Genomic DNA, 14,067 nt, shown 5'->3' on the forward strand with positions numbered 1-14,067 from the left:
GGGGACGCGGGTTCGTTCCCCGGTCCGGGAAGATCCCACATGCCGCGGAGCGGCTGGGCCCGTGAGCCGTGGCCGCTGAGCCTGCGCGTCCAGAGCCTGTGCTCCGCAGTGGGAGAGGCTACGGCGGTGAGAGGCCCGCGTACCGCCAAAAAAAAAAAAAAATGCAGCCCAGGACACTTAAGGACCACAGCTGGGTGCAATGCTCAGGAAAAGCTGGCCCTGCGCACGCGCCTGAGCCGCGAGGACCGCCTGTCCCGCACCGCCTGCCTACAGCCCATCCGCACGCCCGTTGTAGCCGAGGGCCCCGCGGGCGTCCAGCCGATGCATCTGCCCCTGCGTCCGGGGCTGCCCCTCCCAGTGCCGGCAGGGACGTGTCCGTCTCTCTGGTTCTAGCACCCAGCCGTGCCGGACACCGCGGGCACCGACAGATCTCTGCATGCAGCCTGCCCCCCAGCTCCTGCCCACCTGCCCCAAGGGGGCCCTCCTCACCAGCTCTTGTCCACACAGCACAGAGGGGCCTTCGGGGGGAACTGCCAGCCGAGCCCTCCCCTCTCCCTTGCACCTGCCCGTGGCCTTCGCCATGTCCACTGCCCTGTATCTTCCTGCCCACCCTCCCCACGTGCCCCTGCTTAATGTCCTCTGCTGCCACACGTCGGGCCTCACCCCGGGTCCCGTCGAGTCACGGCACCGGAAGTCTGCGCCTGCGTCTGTGGCCCTCCCGGGAGGCCGGGGAAGCTGTCAGGACTCGGGCATGATCCAGCCGGTCCATTCACGCGCCCGCTGGCAGCCCCCGCTCCCGGAGCTGAGCTTCCTAGATCTTCCGAGCTGGAGCCAGAGCGGGGCTGGCAGCGCCCCGTTGCCTCCTTGCAGGGTCAGGGGCCCAGGACCCCCTGCCCTACTGCCCAGCTGTCCTTACCTTGGTCCTTTCTGTGAGGTCACCTGTGGCCGTGTCTTCCAGGCCACCACAGGCAGCAGGAGGGGAAGGGAGGCCATGCCAGCCTCAGAGGAAACTGCGTTCCGGGTGGTCACGTGTCCGGCTGGGTCCAGGGCTCAGTCATCGTAGAAGGGGCGAGCCGGGGCCGTTAGCAGTCTCCCCGGGGCTGCAGTCCCCTGCCCTGCGTCCCACGCTCAGAGCCCGCTCCACCCCGCTAACTGCGTCAGCCACGGGCCAGCTGCTGCCTTAGCTCACATGCGGCCCCTTGTGGTCCAGCAGCCTCTGTCGCCCCGGGGGACCCAGGGTCAGCACTGGAAGCTCGGTCCAGAGTGGGGCCCGCAGACACATCACCACGGGTTCCCAGCGGACTCTGTTTCACTGAATTTGAGACGTCATCCATTATAACGTTCCGTTAGGGAGGAGTAAACCTCGTCCCCAAGTACGGCAGGTTTTGGATTACATGATGCGTTGGAACGGGGTGGGCCCGCTCCGCAGCCCCTGCCTTTGGGCCCAGAGATGGCAGACCATGCGTCCCTGGCCTTGGCCAGACTGCGTCCCGGTGCGGACCGGGCTCACGGTCCTGGACTGTGACCCCGCGCTCCCCGCCCCCACCCCCCAGGAGCGAGGTGCATCACAGGTTGATGGGCCTGGCCCTGGCAGAGCTCATGGACTTAAGCTGGCAGGTGGGTGGGTGGCCTCCTCGAGGGGGGCCGTGGGCGGGGCTCTGCACGGGGCGCGATGGTGGGCGGACGTCGCCCACGGGGAGGTCTGTGCGCTTGGCACCAACCTGCCCGCGTGGGCCTCGCCTGGAACAGACTCGCTGAGACACACGGGCCTCCCCCAGTCGTCCTGGAGCCCCGCACTTGGGGGCAACGGCCCTGGCCACGCTCCGAGGGGTGCCGAGACAGAGCCGGCAGGCCCCTCCTGCGGGCTGCAGCTGGCTAGGCCCGCCTCAGGCGCAGGCGCGCCCGGAGCGCGTACCCGACCTTGACGCCCCTCCCAGTGGTGGGCGGGGGCTGGGGGGAGGCGGCCCCCCAGGTCCGCGGCACGGTGGATAGTGCACAGGGGCTGCGGCTGCTCCCTGCCCCTTTCTGGGGGGTAACCCTCCAACCCTGGGCCGTGCAGGGCCGACCTGGAGGCCGGGCCCTGTGCACGGTGACGGCAGGGGCCGGCACATCAGCCCCCTCCCCGTTTGAAAGGGGTGCCCGGCTCACTGCAGCGCGTTCACTGTCCCCGGGGACTTCTCCGACGCTCCGAGCGCATTGCGGCCTTGCGTCCGCTCCTGTTCTAGGAACGGTTTGTCAGAGTGGCCGCTGGCTTATCATCCTATCGGCGGGGTCTGGAGGTCTCGGGTGCGCCGGGTCCTCCCAGCGCCCGGTGTTTGTCTGTCGTGGCGCCTGGTGCCCAAGGAGAAGGCAGCCCCCGCCCAACCCCGTGCGTCAGGCAGGCAGAGCGCCGTCCCCTGTGTGGACCGGGGCAGGGACCTTCGGTGTGCTTCGCGCGTTTGCTGATCTGTCACGTTCGGGCCACTCCAGACTGCTCGCATGGGGGTCGGGCACCTTCCCCCTGAGAGGGCCTGCCGTGCGCACCGGAGGGAAGGCCGCTCGGGTGGGAACCTGCTGGAGCCCTGGGACTTGCGTAGCGGGGGCCGCACCTGGGGGCAGTGCCCGCGTGGCGTCTCCCGCAGCGGCGCCGGCTCACGCACCCCCTTTACTGCAGGTGCTGAACGAGGCCGTTGGGGCGCTGATGTACCACACCATCACGCTGACCAGGGAGGACCTGGAGAAGTTCAAGGCCCTGCGGATAATCGTCCGAATCGGCAGCGGCTTTGACAACATCGACATCAAGTCAGCTGGGGACTTAGGTAGGACGGTCTTGGATTCTTCTCTTTGCAACTTGGCACACTGCTCCCTTGGTGTGACGTCATCACGTTTTGTCTGTTGGTTTGACTGGGAAGAGAGAGTCCCGTTGCGGCCGACTGCCTGGTTGGAGGTGGCCTGGAGGCCAGCAGCGTGTGGGCCCCACGCCAGCTCCCCTCAGGCAGGTGCAGGGTGGCAGCAGCATCCCTCAGAAAGCCCCCGGGCGTTGTGGGTGGCGTGTCCGCCGCCCTCCTGCGCTGCTTCCTGGGGACCGCGGGGAAGGGACATCAGCCCGGGGGGCGGCCAGCACATCTGTGTCGGGGTTTGCGCAGCCCTGTGCACGAGACTTGCTGGGAAGGGAGGTTTGTGTTGTGATTTAGGACACGTGGGGGTGTGTACACGTAGGTGTGTGACACACTCACGGGAACAGATTTCAGCATGCTTCTCCAGGTGCAGTGTTCAGCGTCTTGTGACGTTCTGGTGTAGTCTCTCCTTATCCTTTGTGTTGGTCACGGCTTAAGGGCAGGTGGGGACACGCCCTGCCACGGCCCGTGGTCACCGACGGCGGCCTCAGACCTGCAGCGTGAACACGGCTGCCACGCGTCCCAGGGCTCGTTCTGCTCCGCCAGCCCAGCTCGCTCACCCCGCTGTCACCTGTCCCCAGGAAGGCACCGCGGCGTCTGCGGTCTGGGCACTTTTCGAGCTGGGCCGCCCTCCGGGCCTCGTCCCTGTTCGCGGAGCGTGTCCTCGTTGCCTCGCGATTTCACGGGCTGGGGCTCCGTCCTTCGTCCAGGGACAGTCTGGGGCGTGCTGTGCGGTCATCCCTGCCAGACCTCCGCAGGGCCTGGTCCTCTGTCAGGCGGCAGCCTTGTTCCCGAGTGTGACGGGGCCGCCAGCTCTGTTGTCGCTCGGTCTCCCCTGCACGATCTCTTGACCCTGTCTTAACGTTTTGTCGCAAGCTGAGCTGGGGGGGGCGGGGGGGGTGTGAAGGGGTGGGGTGTGGGGAGGGCAGGGCCCGGGGAGGTGTGGCCTGGCCAAGACCCCTTTCCAGAAGGTCCAGTGGCAAGTGGTCCAGGAGGGGCAGAAGCAGGCGTGGGCATCCGCCCAGGCAGCCTCTCTCTTCCTGTCCCCCACCCTGTCTGCCCCCTGGACCCGTGGGTGGCTTTCCCACGCGGCATGGGGCAGGTAACCTGCATTTGTCTCCTAGCATCCTGGGGCAGCGACGTGAGGCCAGGACCGTCCTAGTGACTGCCCCGCGTACCTCGTGTCCGCAGGCATCGCCGTCTGCAACGTGCCGGCCGCGTCCGTGGAGGAGACCGCCGACTCCACCATGTGCCACATCCTCAACCTGTACCGCAGGACCACGTGGCTGCACCAGGCGCTCCGGGAGGGCACGCGGGTCCAGAGTGTGGAGCAGATCCGAGAGGTGGCTTCCGGAGCCGCTAGGATCCGCGGGGAGACCTTGGGCATCATCGGGCTAGGTGCGATGGCTTTCGCCCCCGCGCGCAGGCTCTGTGGACCCTGAGGCTGGGGCTGTGCTGTGCTGCTAGCACGTGGTTGCCCAGCCAGGGGACAGCGCGGGGCTGAGGGGTCTCTGCCCCAGAGGCTGTGCTGGCCCTTCTCGGCCCCAGGAACACCTAGTGGGGCCCACGCACACACAGGTGTTCAGTAGGTGCTCTCGGGGTCACGCGTGCTCGTGTGGTCTCACACAGTCACGCGCGCTCAGTCTGCCGCCCCCCTGCCCCACGACTGAACACACAAGGCCCTCGGGTGGCGCCGGGCAGGCTGCCCTGAGCCCTGCTCTGGGTGGACGGAGGCCGCTCACCCGCTCACTCGCACGCCCTGCAGGCCGGTGTCCTGCGCCAACCCCGGGCCCCTTGCGCTCAGACAGCAAACCAGGGAACGGAGACGTGGCGGGGGGGCAGGCAGGCAGGATCTGGCGGGCAGAGGTGCCGGGGTGGTGCGGGCCTTAGGGGTTGGGGAAGCAGGGGAGGGCAGCGTGGCGGGAGGGGCCTGCCCGTCCACCTGGGCCACCCAGCGTGGGCGGGACCGTAGCTCCCTGCGGCCCCATCAGCCATCTCACAGGTTCTCCATGGCAAAGGCACCGCCTCGTGCAGCTGTGGGGGAACTGCGGGGCAGAGATGCACCTGCATCAGGCAGGGGGTCAGGGCCGCGGGCGGCCGTGGGGCACAGGGGTGCCCCTCGCCGACACGACTTGCTGTCCTGCCGGATGTGTACACACGGACGCCAGGGCTGGCCAGAGCCCCGTAGCCCCGTGAGTGCCCTGCACCCGGCACCTAGGCCCCCGGCGCCCTCGGCCTGTCCGAGGGCAGGGATGGCCCGGCCCATGCGGTGTGATGCAGGCCGGGAGGAAGGAGCCCGGATGGGGAGCTGCCGTGCCTGGCCGGTGGGCTTGGGGCAGCCACCTCTAGGCGTGTCGGTCAAGACACTCAGTGCGGTGGGGACGCCCCAGAGGCTGCATCTCAACCAGCGCCCGGCGGCCCTGGGGACCACGGCCCTCCCCGCGCCCCTCGGCACTCCGAGAGTCTCTGTTCTGGTTCCCCACCGCCCCAAAGCAGAGTGGTCCCCTGAAACCTGTGGCCCGAGTGGTGTAAAGGGAAGAAGCAGCAGCCTTTGGATCCGTGTCACTCGTGGAGGCCAAGGCCACGGCCACAGCAGCTCCACACTGAGACACGGAGTGCGGTTCCCGGGGACAGGAGGGGCTCTGTAACGGCACCTGCCAGACACACTGAGCGCAATTTCGCTTCTGCCTTTTTTCATAAAAGCGAAAATCCTCCTCGGGTTTCTTTTGGTTCCTGGAACTGGGGACTGACGTCGTAGGTGAAGTGGCTTAAGGCGAGGCCAGCCGAGCGGGGGCTCCTGTGCCAGCGTCGCCCACCGGGCAGTGTGAGTGACTGCTCCGAGGCGCTGGCACCGTGTCTGGTCGGCGGGACCGCTGGGTGCCCGTCCTCCCCGGGCCCTCTGCGCTGGCGCCTCGCCAGCCTCCACGGTGTCCCGTGGCCCCAAGCGCAGGGCCCTGGCGTGCCTGCCCCCCCACCCCAGCTCCTGGCCTGCGCTGCTCCCCTGCTTTGTCTTCTCGGGAGCCGAGGACAGAGGGCTTCAGCCCCCGGGGCACTGGGGCCTATCCTGACACTGCAGCCCCTGCCTCGTCGCCCCGTGCATCCGCGGGGCCCCCGTCGGCGCTCCCCAGCCCCCCAGAGCCCTGCCCTTTCTCTGCAAAGCCTCGTCCTGCGCACGTCCCGCCGCTGGGCCTCTGGGGGCAGACGCCTCAGGCTCACCCCGGGCAGACGGGGAACCGAGGCGGGGCGGCCAGGGAGGTGCCGTGGTGACACCCTGTCGCCCCCCAGGTCGCGTGGGGCAGGCGGTGGCGCTGCGGGCCAAGGCCTTTGGCTTCAACGTGCTGTTCTACGACCCCTACCTGGCGGACGGCACAGAGCGGGCGCTGGGGCTGCAGCGGGTCAGCACGCTGCAGGACCTGCTCTTCCACAGCGACTGCGTGACCCTGCACTGCGGCCTCAACGAGCATAACCACCACCTCATCAACGACTTCACCGTCAAACAGGTCTGCGGCCCGGGGCCCCCGCCTGCCCGCCCCGCCTGCCGGCCACCAGCCACCGCGCGGGCCCTGCCACGGGGCCTTCTCTTCCCCGAACCGCGGCACGGGGCCTTTCAAGTGCCCGCGTGCGCAGAGACCTGTGTTGCAGGCGTGCACGGCGTATGTACGTGGGGGGGGGTCAGCTTCGACGACAGTGCCCACCCCACGTGTGTGTGCGCACGTGGGCTTGTACACACGTGTGTGTGCGTGTATTTAAGTGTGGGGTGGCCACTTACGTTGATGTGTGCACGTAGGGGTGCACATGTACGTGTGGGTGGGCGTGCGTGTACATTCAGCGTGCCCGCCTGGGGCCTCACCTGCTGTCCGCCCCAGGCTCCTGAAGCCCTGGAGGGGGTGAGGCCGGGCACCTTCATTGGTTCTCACCCAGTGGGTCTGGGTCTCTGGGGGACAGGGCGTGGCCGGGGGCTGTGCGGTCCCCGAGGACTCAGTGAGGCCCGGACAGGCACGAGCTGCCCCGAGCTGGTGGACAGCCACCGGAGCCCCACGACGGGGTGGGCTTAGTTGGGGTGAGATAGGGGTCACAAGGAATCCCTCACCGGGGAGCAGGGAAGCCACTTCCCTGAGCCGGCGGAGGAGTGTCTTCAGGCCGCACTGTCTCGTGTCTTCCCAGATGAGACAAGGGGCCTTCCTGGTGAACACGGCCCGGGGCGGCCTCGTGGACGAGAAGGCACTGGCCCAGGCCCTGAAGGAGGGGCGGATCCGCGGGGCGGCCCTGGACGTGCACGAGTCGGAGCCATTCAGGTGCCTGCCGGTGGTGCCCTGGGGTCCCTGAGCCGGCGCTTACCCAGCTTACGTCCCGCGCTAGCCTGCGTCTGACCCGGTGGCCACAGCGCTGCGAGGGAGTGGGGCCCCGATGCCCACGCACAGCCTCCAGGCCCCGGCCTTGGGCAGCTGAGGGTCCAAGGACAAGGGAGCCTGAGATCCCACGTGGGGCAGACCTTTCTCCCTGGCCAAATCTCAGAGCGAGGGGAGGCCACCACTGTAGGCCAGGACGACCCAGTCCCCTGCACCCGGTGGGAAGGGCTCAGACCGGGCACCCTGTGGCGTGCCCGGGGGCGCGAGGCGGCTGGCCCCCACGTGGCCACGTCAGACGCCTCACGGCTGAAACGCCCGTCTGGGGCGGCCGGACAGCTCCAGGTGGGTCTTCACCCTTCCAGGACGGAGCGGTGTCCAGAGGGCCTGGGGTCTGGAGCTCACAGCCACTTGCAGGGAGGGGTGGGCAGCGTCCCCCCCCCCCCGTGAAGGCCCCTCCCCACTGCAGTCAGGAGCCCATGGGCAGGTTTGTCTTTTAGGGGGAGCCACCGAGTCTGGCGGAGGGTGGGGTGTGGCTCCGGGCAGGCGCAGGGCCTCTGATCTCCTGTGTGCCGTGCAGTTTTAGCCAGGGCCCCCTGAAGGACGCGCCCAACCTGATCTGCACCCCGCACGCGGCCTGGTACAGCGAGCAGGCCTCCATCGAGATGCGCGAGGAGGCGGCCCGGGAGATCCGGAGAGCCGTCACAGGTGCGCCGGGCGGGGACCCCGAGGCCGCGGCGTCCTCTGCGGGGGGGGGGGGTGGGGGGTGGGGAGGGGGCTGGGGAGGGAGACGGGCCGCCCGGGGCCGGGCGTGGCAGACCCCGAGCACGGAGGGGCCGAGCACAGCCCAGGCCCTGTGTCGTGTGTGTGGCGCTCGCTGGCTGTCCTGCTTGGGGTGCCAGCTCGTGGGGTGTTTCCCCCACCTTGTAAAAAGTCACTTACATGTGTAGGCCTTCCGGGCCGGGCCCTGTCAGCTTCTGACTGAAACCCCCAGGCCAGGCAGATGGGGTTGGGGGTCCCCGAGCTTTGAGGGCAACACTGCCCAGACAGGACCCCACTGTGTCTAAGGGGAGCGAGTCTGTGGAGACTGCCCGTGTCCCCGGTGGAGCCCCTGCCTCTGGGGTCCCCTTGGTGGCAGCCGCCTGACACAGGCGCCGTCCCTCCCGTTCTCCCCGACGTCCCCCAGGCCGGATCCCCGACAGTCTGAAGAACTGCGTGAACAAAGACCACCTGGCAGCCGCCACCCACTGGGCCAGTGTGGACCCGGCCGTGGTGCACCCCGAGCTCAACGGGGCCGCCTACAGGTGAGCGGGGGCGACCTTCAGGGCCCCGTGGACGTGAGACCGTCTGTCTGGGTGGTGGCCACACAGGGAGTGGGACGGCGTCCCCCAGCAGGCGGCCTTCAGGCGCGGTCTGGGGTCCTGCCCTGCTGGCCTCACCTGCCTCCTTCCTCTCCCAGCAGGTACCCCCCAGGCGTCGTGGGCGTGGCCCCCAGCGGCATCCCCGCCGCAGTCGAAGGCATCGTCCCCAGCGCCATGTCCCTGTCCCACGGCCTGCCCCCCGTGTCCCACCCACCCCACGCGCCTTCTCCCGGCCAAACCGTCAAGCCTGAGGCAGATAGAGACCATGCGAGCGACCAGTTGTAGCCCGGGCAGAGCTCCGCAGCCTGGGCACCGGCCAAGCCCTCGGACAGGTGTGTGCAGGGGCGGCGCCGCAGGCGGCCACGGCCTCCGGGACGGTCCGGGCGCCAGGGGTGAGAGGTGACACCCTCTCCCCGCATCAGCTGTAGTTGTCCCGTCCCGAGGGCCGGCCGCTGCCGTGTCCTTTGCGTCCCCCTCAGCAGCGGAAGAGTCAGTAGTTAATTCTGTCATGAGTGTCCCCGTCTGTGCACAGTCTTTAGAACGTCGCAAAGGATTTGTTTGCTTAGCTGTCGGCAGGAGAAGCCCGAGGCAGGGCTCAGCGGGTCTGCTTCAGACGTTCTCCCTTTTGTGTGTGGATCGCATCCCGAACCAAGCAGTTGGCAAACTTCTCAGGACAATGAATCCTCCCCGTTTTCTTTTTACGCCACTCAGTGCATTGTTTTTTCTACCTGCTTGTCTTATTTTTAGAATAATTTAGAAAAACAAAACAAAGGCTGTCTTTCCTAACTTTGGCATGAACCCCCCCCCGTTCCAAACGAAGACGGCGTCGCTAGCGGTGCAGAGGAGCGCGTGGGCCTCCGTCCCGGGCGGCGGGGCTGCGGCGCCTGGCCGCGCGGTGCCGTCCTGCTGATGTGGTAGGCTAGCAATATTTTGGTTAAAATCATGTTTGTGACCGTAACCATTTGTATGAATTATTTTAAAGAAATAAAAGTCCCAGAAAGAGCCGGCACGTCTAGCATCTGTCTTATCGCCTTCGTCTCACCGGGACACAGGCGGGGTCAGTCCTCTTCTCTCCTAGCGCTGGTGGCCTTGGGGCTGGATGGACGGCCCAGTGAGCCCCGCTGTCACCACAGGAGGGGCGCTGCGGCCCGAGTGCTGGCCTCTGCCACCCCCGCCCTCCGCCCTCGGGCAGCCTTGGACCCGGGCCCCTGGGGGCGGCAGAGACCGCGGGCTCCGGGCTCGCAGGGACGTGCTCAGCGACACCACTTTGTCCTCGTCACACCGCCGCCTCCGGGAAGCCCCGGCGCACCGCGTGGCTGGGATGCGTGGCTGCGTTTGCAGACGGGGGCCTGAGGGCGGGGACGGGGCGTGTCCCTCCTGCCACCTGCCGCAGCAGGTCCCGGGCCCGCCAGCTCCGGCCCCTCCGCCTCTCGCCCCTGGACTCCTCCCTGGGTCCCGCAACGGCAAACACTCGCTTACGGGAAACTTCTGGGAAAAGTGCCTCGGTTTTGCCCACGTCCCCGCCTGGGTGCGGGCACGGAACCCGGGGCGGGAGCTGTGTCGCGCTCCACACTCGCCACCTGCCACGTTCCCCGCGGCCACTGTCCCCCACCACTCGGGTCCACGCCGGGTTTTGGTTCGTTTCTGCTTCTGGAGCCGCTTACCCTTGAGTTGTTAACTTGATCGTGGAAGGTTCTCAGCTGTTCCATCTTCAGTGGTCCCCCTCGGGAGTCCTGGGCAGCAGCTAACGTAACCAGGAGCTGGCAGAGTACTGACTTAGAAGAAAAGTGAGAGGCGGTACGAATTTGAGAAAAGAATATAAAGGCTGGAATAAGGACACATTTATATGTATCTTGGCAACTAGGAAAAACACTGAAAAAATCAACTTTTAAATTCTAGATGGATGTACGTCATAAATATAAGATTATCGAATACAACGCAAATATATAGAAGAGTGTCAGGTTCACTGGTTGGTTCTCTCAATTAGTAAAATTACTAAATTCAGGTAAAGGAATTTACCACCAGAACAGGACTGAAAAGGAGCCTGTCACAACAGTTGGCGAGGTCAATAAATGACAGAGATGACGACAACTTTCTGATGAGAATTTAGAAAAAAAGGAAAACACACTTTTGCTAAAACAGGCAAAAAGTAAAAGATCTGAATTGCTCTATGACTTAAAAGAAATCGAACTTAAAAAAAAACTTCCTGAAAGAAAATTACAAGTGGCATCAATGGTTAGTTCTAAAAAATATTTAAAGTAGAAAATACACTAATGGCCAACTGATTCCACAGGACAGAAAGAAAGGAGGTGCACCTTCCAGTCATTTTATGAGATTAACTCTGATTCAAATCTCCTAGGAGAAAAAGACACTCCAGCCTCATCTTCAGGAGTGAGTGCGGGTGGGGCGACTCCTACACCATCAGCCCAGGTGGTGCACGGGGCCGCCTACGGGGACCAGGGCCCCTGGGTGTCCCCCAGGCCGAAGGGTGGCCGTATAGGGACAGGACCCCCAGGTGTCCCCCAGAGAGGAGAGTGTTAGTGGTTGGCCCAGCCCCGAGCTCCCGTAGAGACACCAGCCCTCTGCCCAGGCATGTCCCTCCGGGCCTCGCAGGGGTTGCTGAGAGCACTAGGTGTACGTCTGCTGTGTGTGGACACATGCCCTTCGTCCCTTCCCCGGGCCCAGTTCTCACCCGGTCCCTGCGTCTCCACTCTTGGTGTCGCCACAGAATCGCGATGTGCAGAGGCTGGGAGACGCGTCCAGGAATCTTACGGTGGCTTCATCACAACGATCAGCACAGGGGCCTGCTGTCCGTCAGCCCAGGCCTGGACAGGTCAGCGTGGGTCTTGCCCAGCGGGGGTCGGAGCCAGATGTCGGGTGTGCGCACGGAGCTCAGTGGCCCAGCTGCTCGCAGCGCACGTGTTGGTCGGGGGTCCGGTGACGGGGTGGCGAGGCTTCTTTCCTGGGGGCGTCATCTCTCCGGGCCGCCCTGCCCCCAGGACGCTTCCTACCAGGCTCTGCTCCCATGGCCTCAGCTCCAGGGGATCTGCTCTCGGCTGGGATGCTGTTGTCAGCCGTCCCCCCAGATTTCAGGGTGGCGCTTTGCCCTGTGACCTCGGTTCTGGAATGGGTCCAGGAAACCCTGTTGATTTTTCCGTGTTGTAAGGACAGGGCTGACGCTTCTGAGCTCTTTCCATGTCAGAGCTGAAACTTGGTATTTTAATTTGAGCCCTCTTTTGGTCTAACTTCCTTTGCAGAAGTGTGAGCTTCCGGAGGCCGGCCCTTCTTCCGTTTTGTTCTCTGCCCCGTGCCCAGCGTGTGAGGGTGGGAATGAATCAGTGAATCTGGGCCTTTCCTCAGATTGGAGGCACGGGTCACCCTCAGAACCCCCGTGTTGGCGGCCCTATTTCCCGAGCCCACGACTCCCTCTTCTTGGGTTTTCACCCTCATCTTGCTGAAGCAAGTCCTTCAGTGGCTTCCTGACAGTGGGCTCAGGGGAGCTGATTTCGTAAAACCTCACGTGTCTGAGATATCCTCCTGTCACCCGCACGCTGACTGGTGGGGAGGCGGGGGGTCAGGCCCAGCGTGCTGCTCCAGGGGCTCCGGAACCCCTCCCCAGGCGCCCTTCCCAGCTGGGTGGGGCGGCACCTGGCGGGGAGGAGGCCTCGCACGCACGGCCACTCTGCGGCAGGGGGGGACAAAGTTCTGGGCCCCAGCCCAACCCCACTGGATGAGACCCCGGGCCAGTGCCCACTGCAGACCATCTTGCGAGGGTGACGGATAGGATGGCGCCGCCCCTCTGGGCCTGGCCTGCACCTGCTCTGTCCAGTGGCTGGTTCCGGGCCTGGAGGCTTCTCAGCGCTCCCCCTGGGGCCTCTCATCACCCCCATCTTTAAGGAGAAACCTCTCCTGCCCCCTCCTGACCTGGTGCCTGGTCTCAGGGGACAGCACCCCACCCAGAGCTCCTGCCCCCAGCTCCTCAGAGGTCACTGGCAGGTGTGGCCAGTGCCTGTGGTCTCGAGGCCGACCCCACAGGTGGCCCCTGTGACACGTCACTGCCTCATGGAGCAGCCCCCATCGGCTCCAGGGCCTAAGTCAGGAGCCCAAGAGCCGCCAGGCCCCATGTCCTCAGGCCCTGCACCGAGTCCCGGGATTCCCCTCCCACAGGCCCGCACCCTGGGGCGGGGGTCCCTCACCTCATCCCCAGCAGCCACAGGAGCCCCTGTCCGGCCCTGCCTGGCCGCCCGGGCTGCTGAGGGACCCGAGAGCCCGAAGGTGGCTGACCTCAGTGGGAAAAGGGGTGGCTTCCAGGTGTGCTTGGAGAAAACAGCCACCGGCCTTGCCGGTTCGGGGTGTGGGCTAGCGAAGGGGGCGGTCAGGGCGACTCCAGGGTCTCGGGCACGGGCTGGAAGGGGCTGGGGGCTGCAGGGAGGGCGGTGGGGAGGCAAGGAGCTTCCCTCTGACCTCGGGCCCCCGTGGGCCCCAGCTGCCCCTCAGCGCCCAGGGCGGCCCCTCCGCACACCCAGCGCCCCGTGCTGCTCTGTGACCTCAGCGGGTCCCACCCTGGCAGCCAGGGTTTCCCTCTGGGAATGGAGGTCGCAGGGCTGAGGCTGGCAGTCGCAGCCACAGCTACGAGGCGGGAGCATGACGGAAGGAGTCGGGCTATGGGAGAGGAAGAGACAAGCCTGCCGACGTTTGCCAATAGGCATCGGCACAGAAATCCCGACTCCACCAGGACCCATCAGAAGACGGCAGGGCCGTTTCACACCAAGAGCTCTGCCGGCGGCTCACAAATGGCTTTGATGAACCCACGGCAAGACACGTGAGCAAAGGTTCTTCAACACCCTCCCCGATCTCAAGATCCCGTGTGTGTGACACGCTGCGCCGACTCCAGAAGAAAGAAGCTTGACGAGCAATTAGCAAAGGCCACCGGCCTCTGGGGAGACGCTGACCCATCAGGACGCGACCACCCGTCTCTGTCGGTGGGTGGCGTCGGGGGGTCGCGCTGAAACACATATTCTCTGCACAGACACACTGAGTTTCACTGCAGCCTGGTCAGTTTGTCAGCAAATTCTTATCTCCAAGTGGGACTAACGGGTCTGTGAATCTGGGATCATAAAATCGAAGGCACGTTCAAAAGCAGATGTAGCAACAGAGACAGAGACGGGGCCAAACGGAAGAGCGCCCGGAGAGAGCCGGCTCGGGGGGGGGGGTGTGCTTGCGTGCACTTGTGTATCTGTGCGTGGAACCTTGAGATGCCACGGGGACACGAGTCAATGGGAAAGGACACCCTTCTGTGGATGGCATCTCCCTGTGGCCGGAATCGGGGTGGAACGGCTCCTTAAACATCAGGACTGCAGAAGCACAGCCCACGAGGGAGAAAACGGCTGGATCTGCGTGTCCCCGTCATGGGCTCCATCCAAGGAGGGGCCGGGACAACGTGGGGGTCAGGGCACACCCCGCTGGCGGTCCTGTGATCTGCAG

The 14,067-nt window shown here is 65.7% G+C and overlaps 1 protein-coding gene across 2 annotated transcripts in view; it reads left to right on the forward strand.

Moving 5' to 3' along the window:
• CTBP1 (C-terminal binding protein 1) overlaps positions 1 to 9,585 on the forward strand; it is a 26,590-nt gene extending 17,005 nt beyond the window's left edge. The window contains exons 3-9 of one of the 2 annotated variants that reach the window (XM_065877644.1): positions 2,654 to 2,798; positions 4,068 to 4,274; positions 6,162 to 6,376; positions 7,041 to 7,171; positions 7,803 to 7,930; positions 8,409 to 8,526; positions 8,682 to 9,585. In XM_065877644.1, coding sequence (XP_065733716.1) covers positions 2,654 to 2,798; positions 4,068 to 4,274; positions 6,162 to 6,376; positions 7,041 to 7,171; positions 7,803 to 7,930; positions 8,409 to 8,526; positions 8,682 to 8,868 — 1,131 coding nt within the window. In that variant the 3' untranslated portion in view covers positions 8,869 to 9,585. The remainder of the gene's footprint in view (positions 1 to 2,653; positions 2,799 to 4,067; positions 4,275 to 6,161; positions 6,377 to 7,040; positions 7,172 to 7,802; positions 7,931 to 8,408; positions 8,527 to 8,681) is intronic. The other variant, XM_065877645.1, reaches the window with a different exon arrangement.
• The last annotated feature ends 4,482 nt before the right edge of the window (positions 9,586 to 14,067 follow it).

This window comes from Phocoena phocoena, chromosome 5, assembly GCF_963924675.1.
Source record: "Phocoena phocoena chromosome 5, mPhoPho1.1, whole genome shotgun sequence".
In the NCBI taxonomy this organism is placed as follows: Eukaryota; Metazoa; Chordata; class Mammalia; order Artiodactyla; family Phocoenidae; genus Phocoena; species Phocoena phocoena.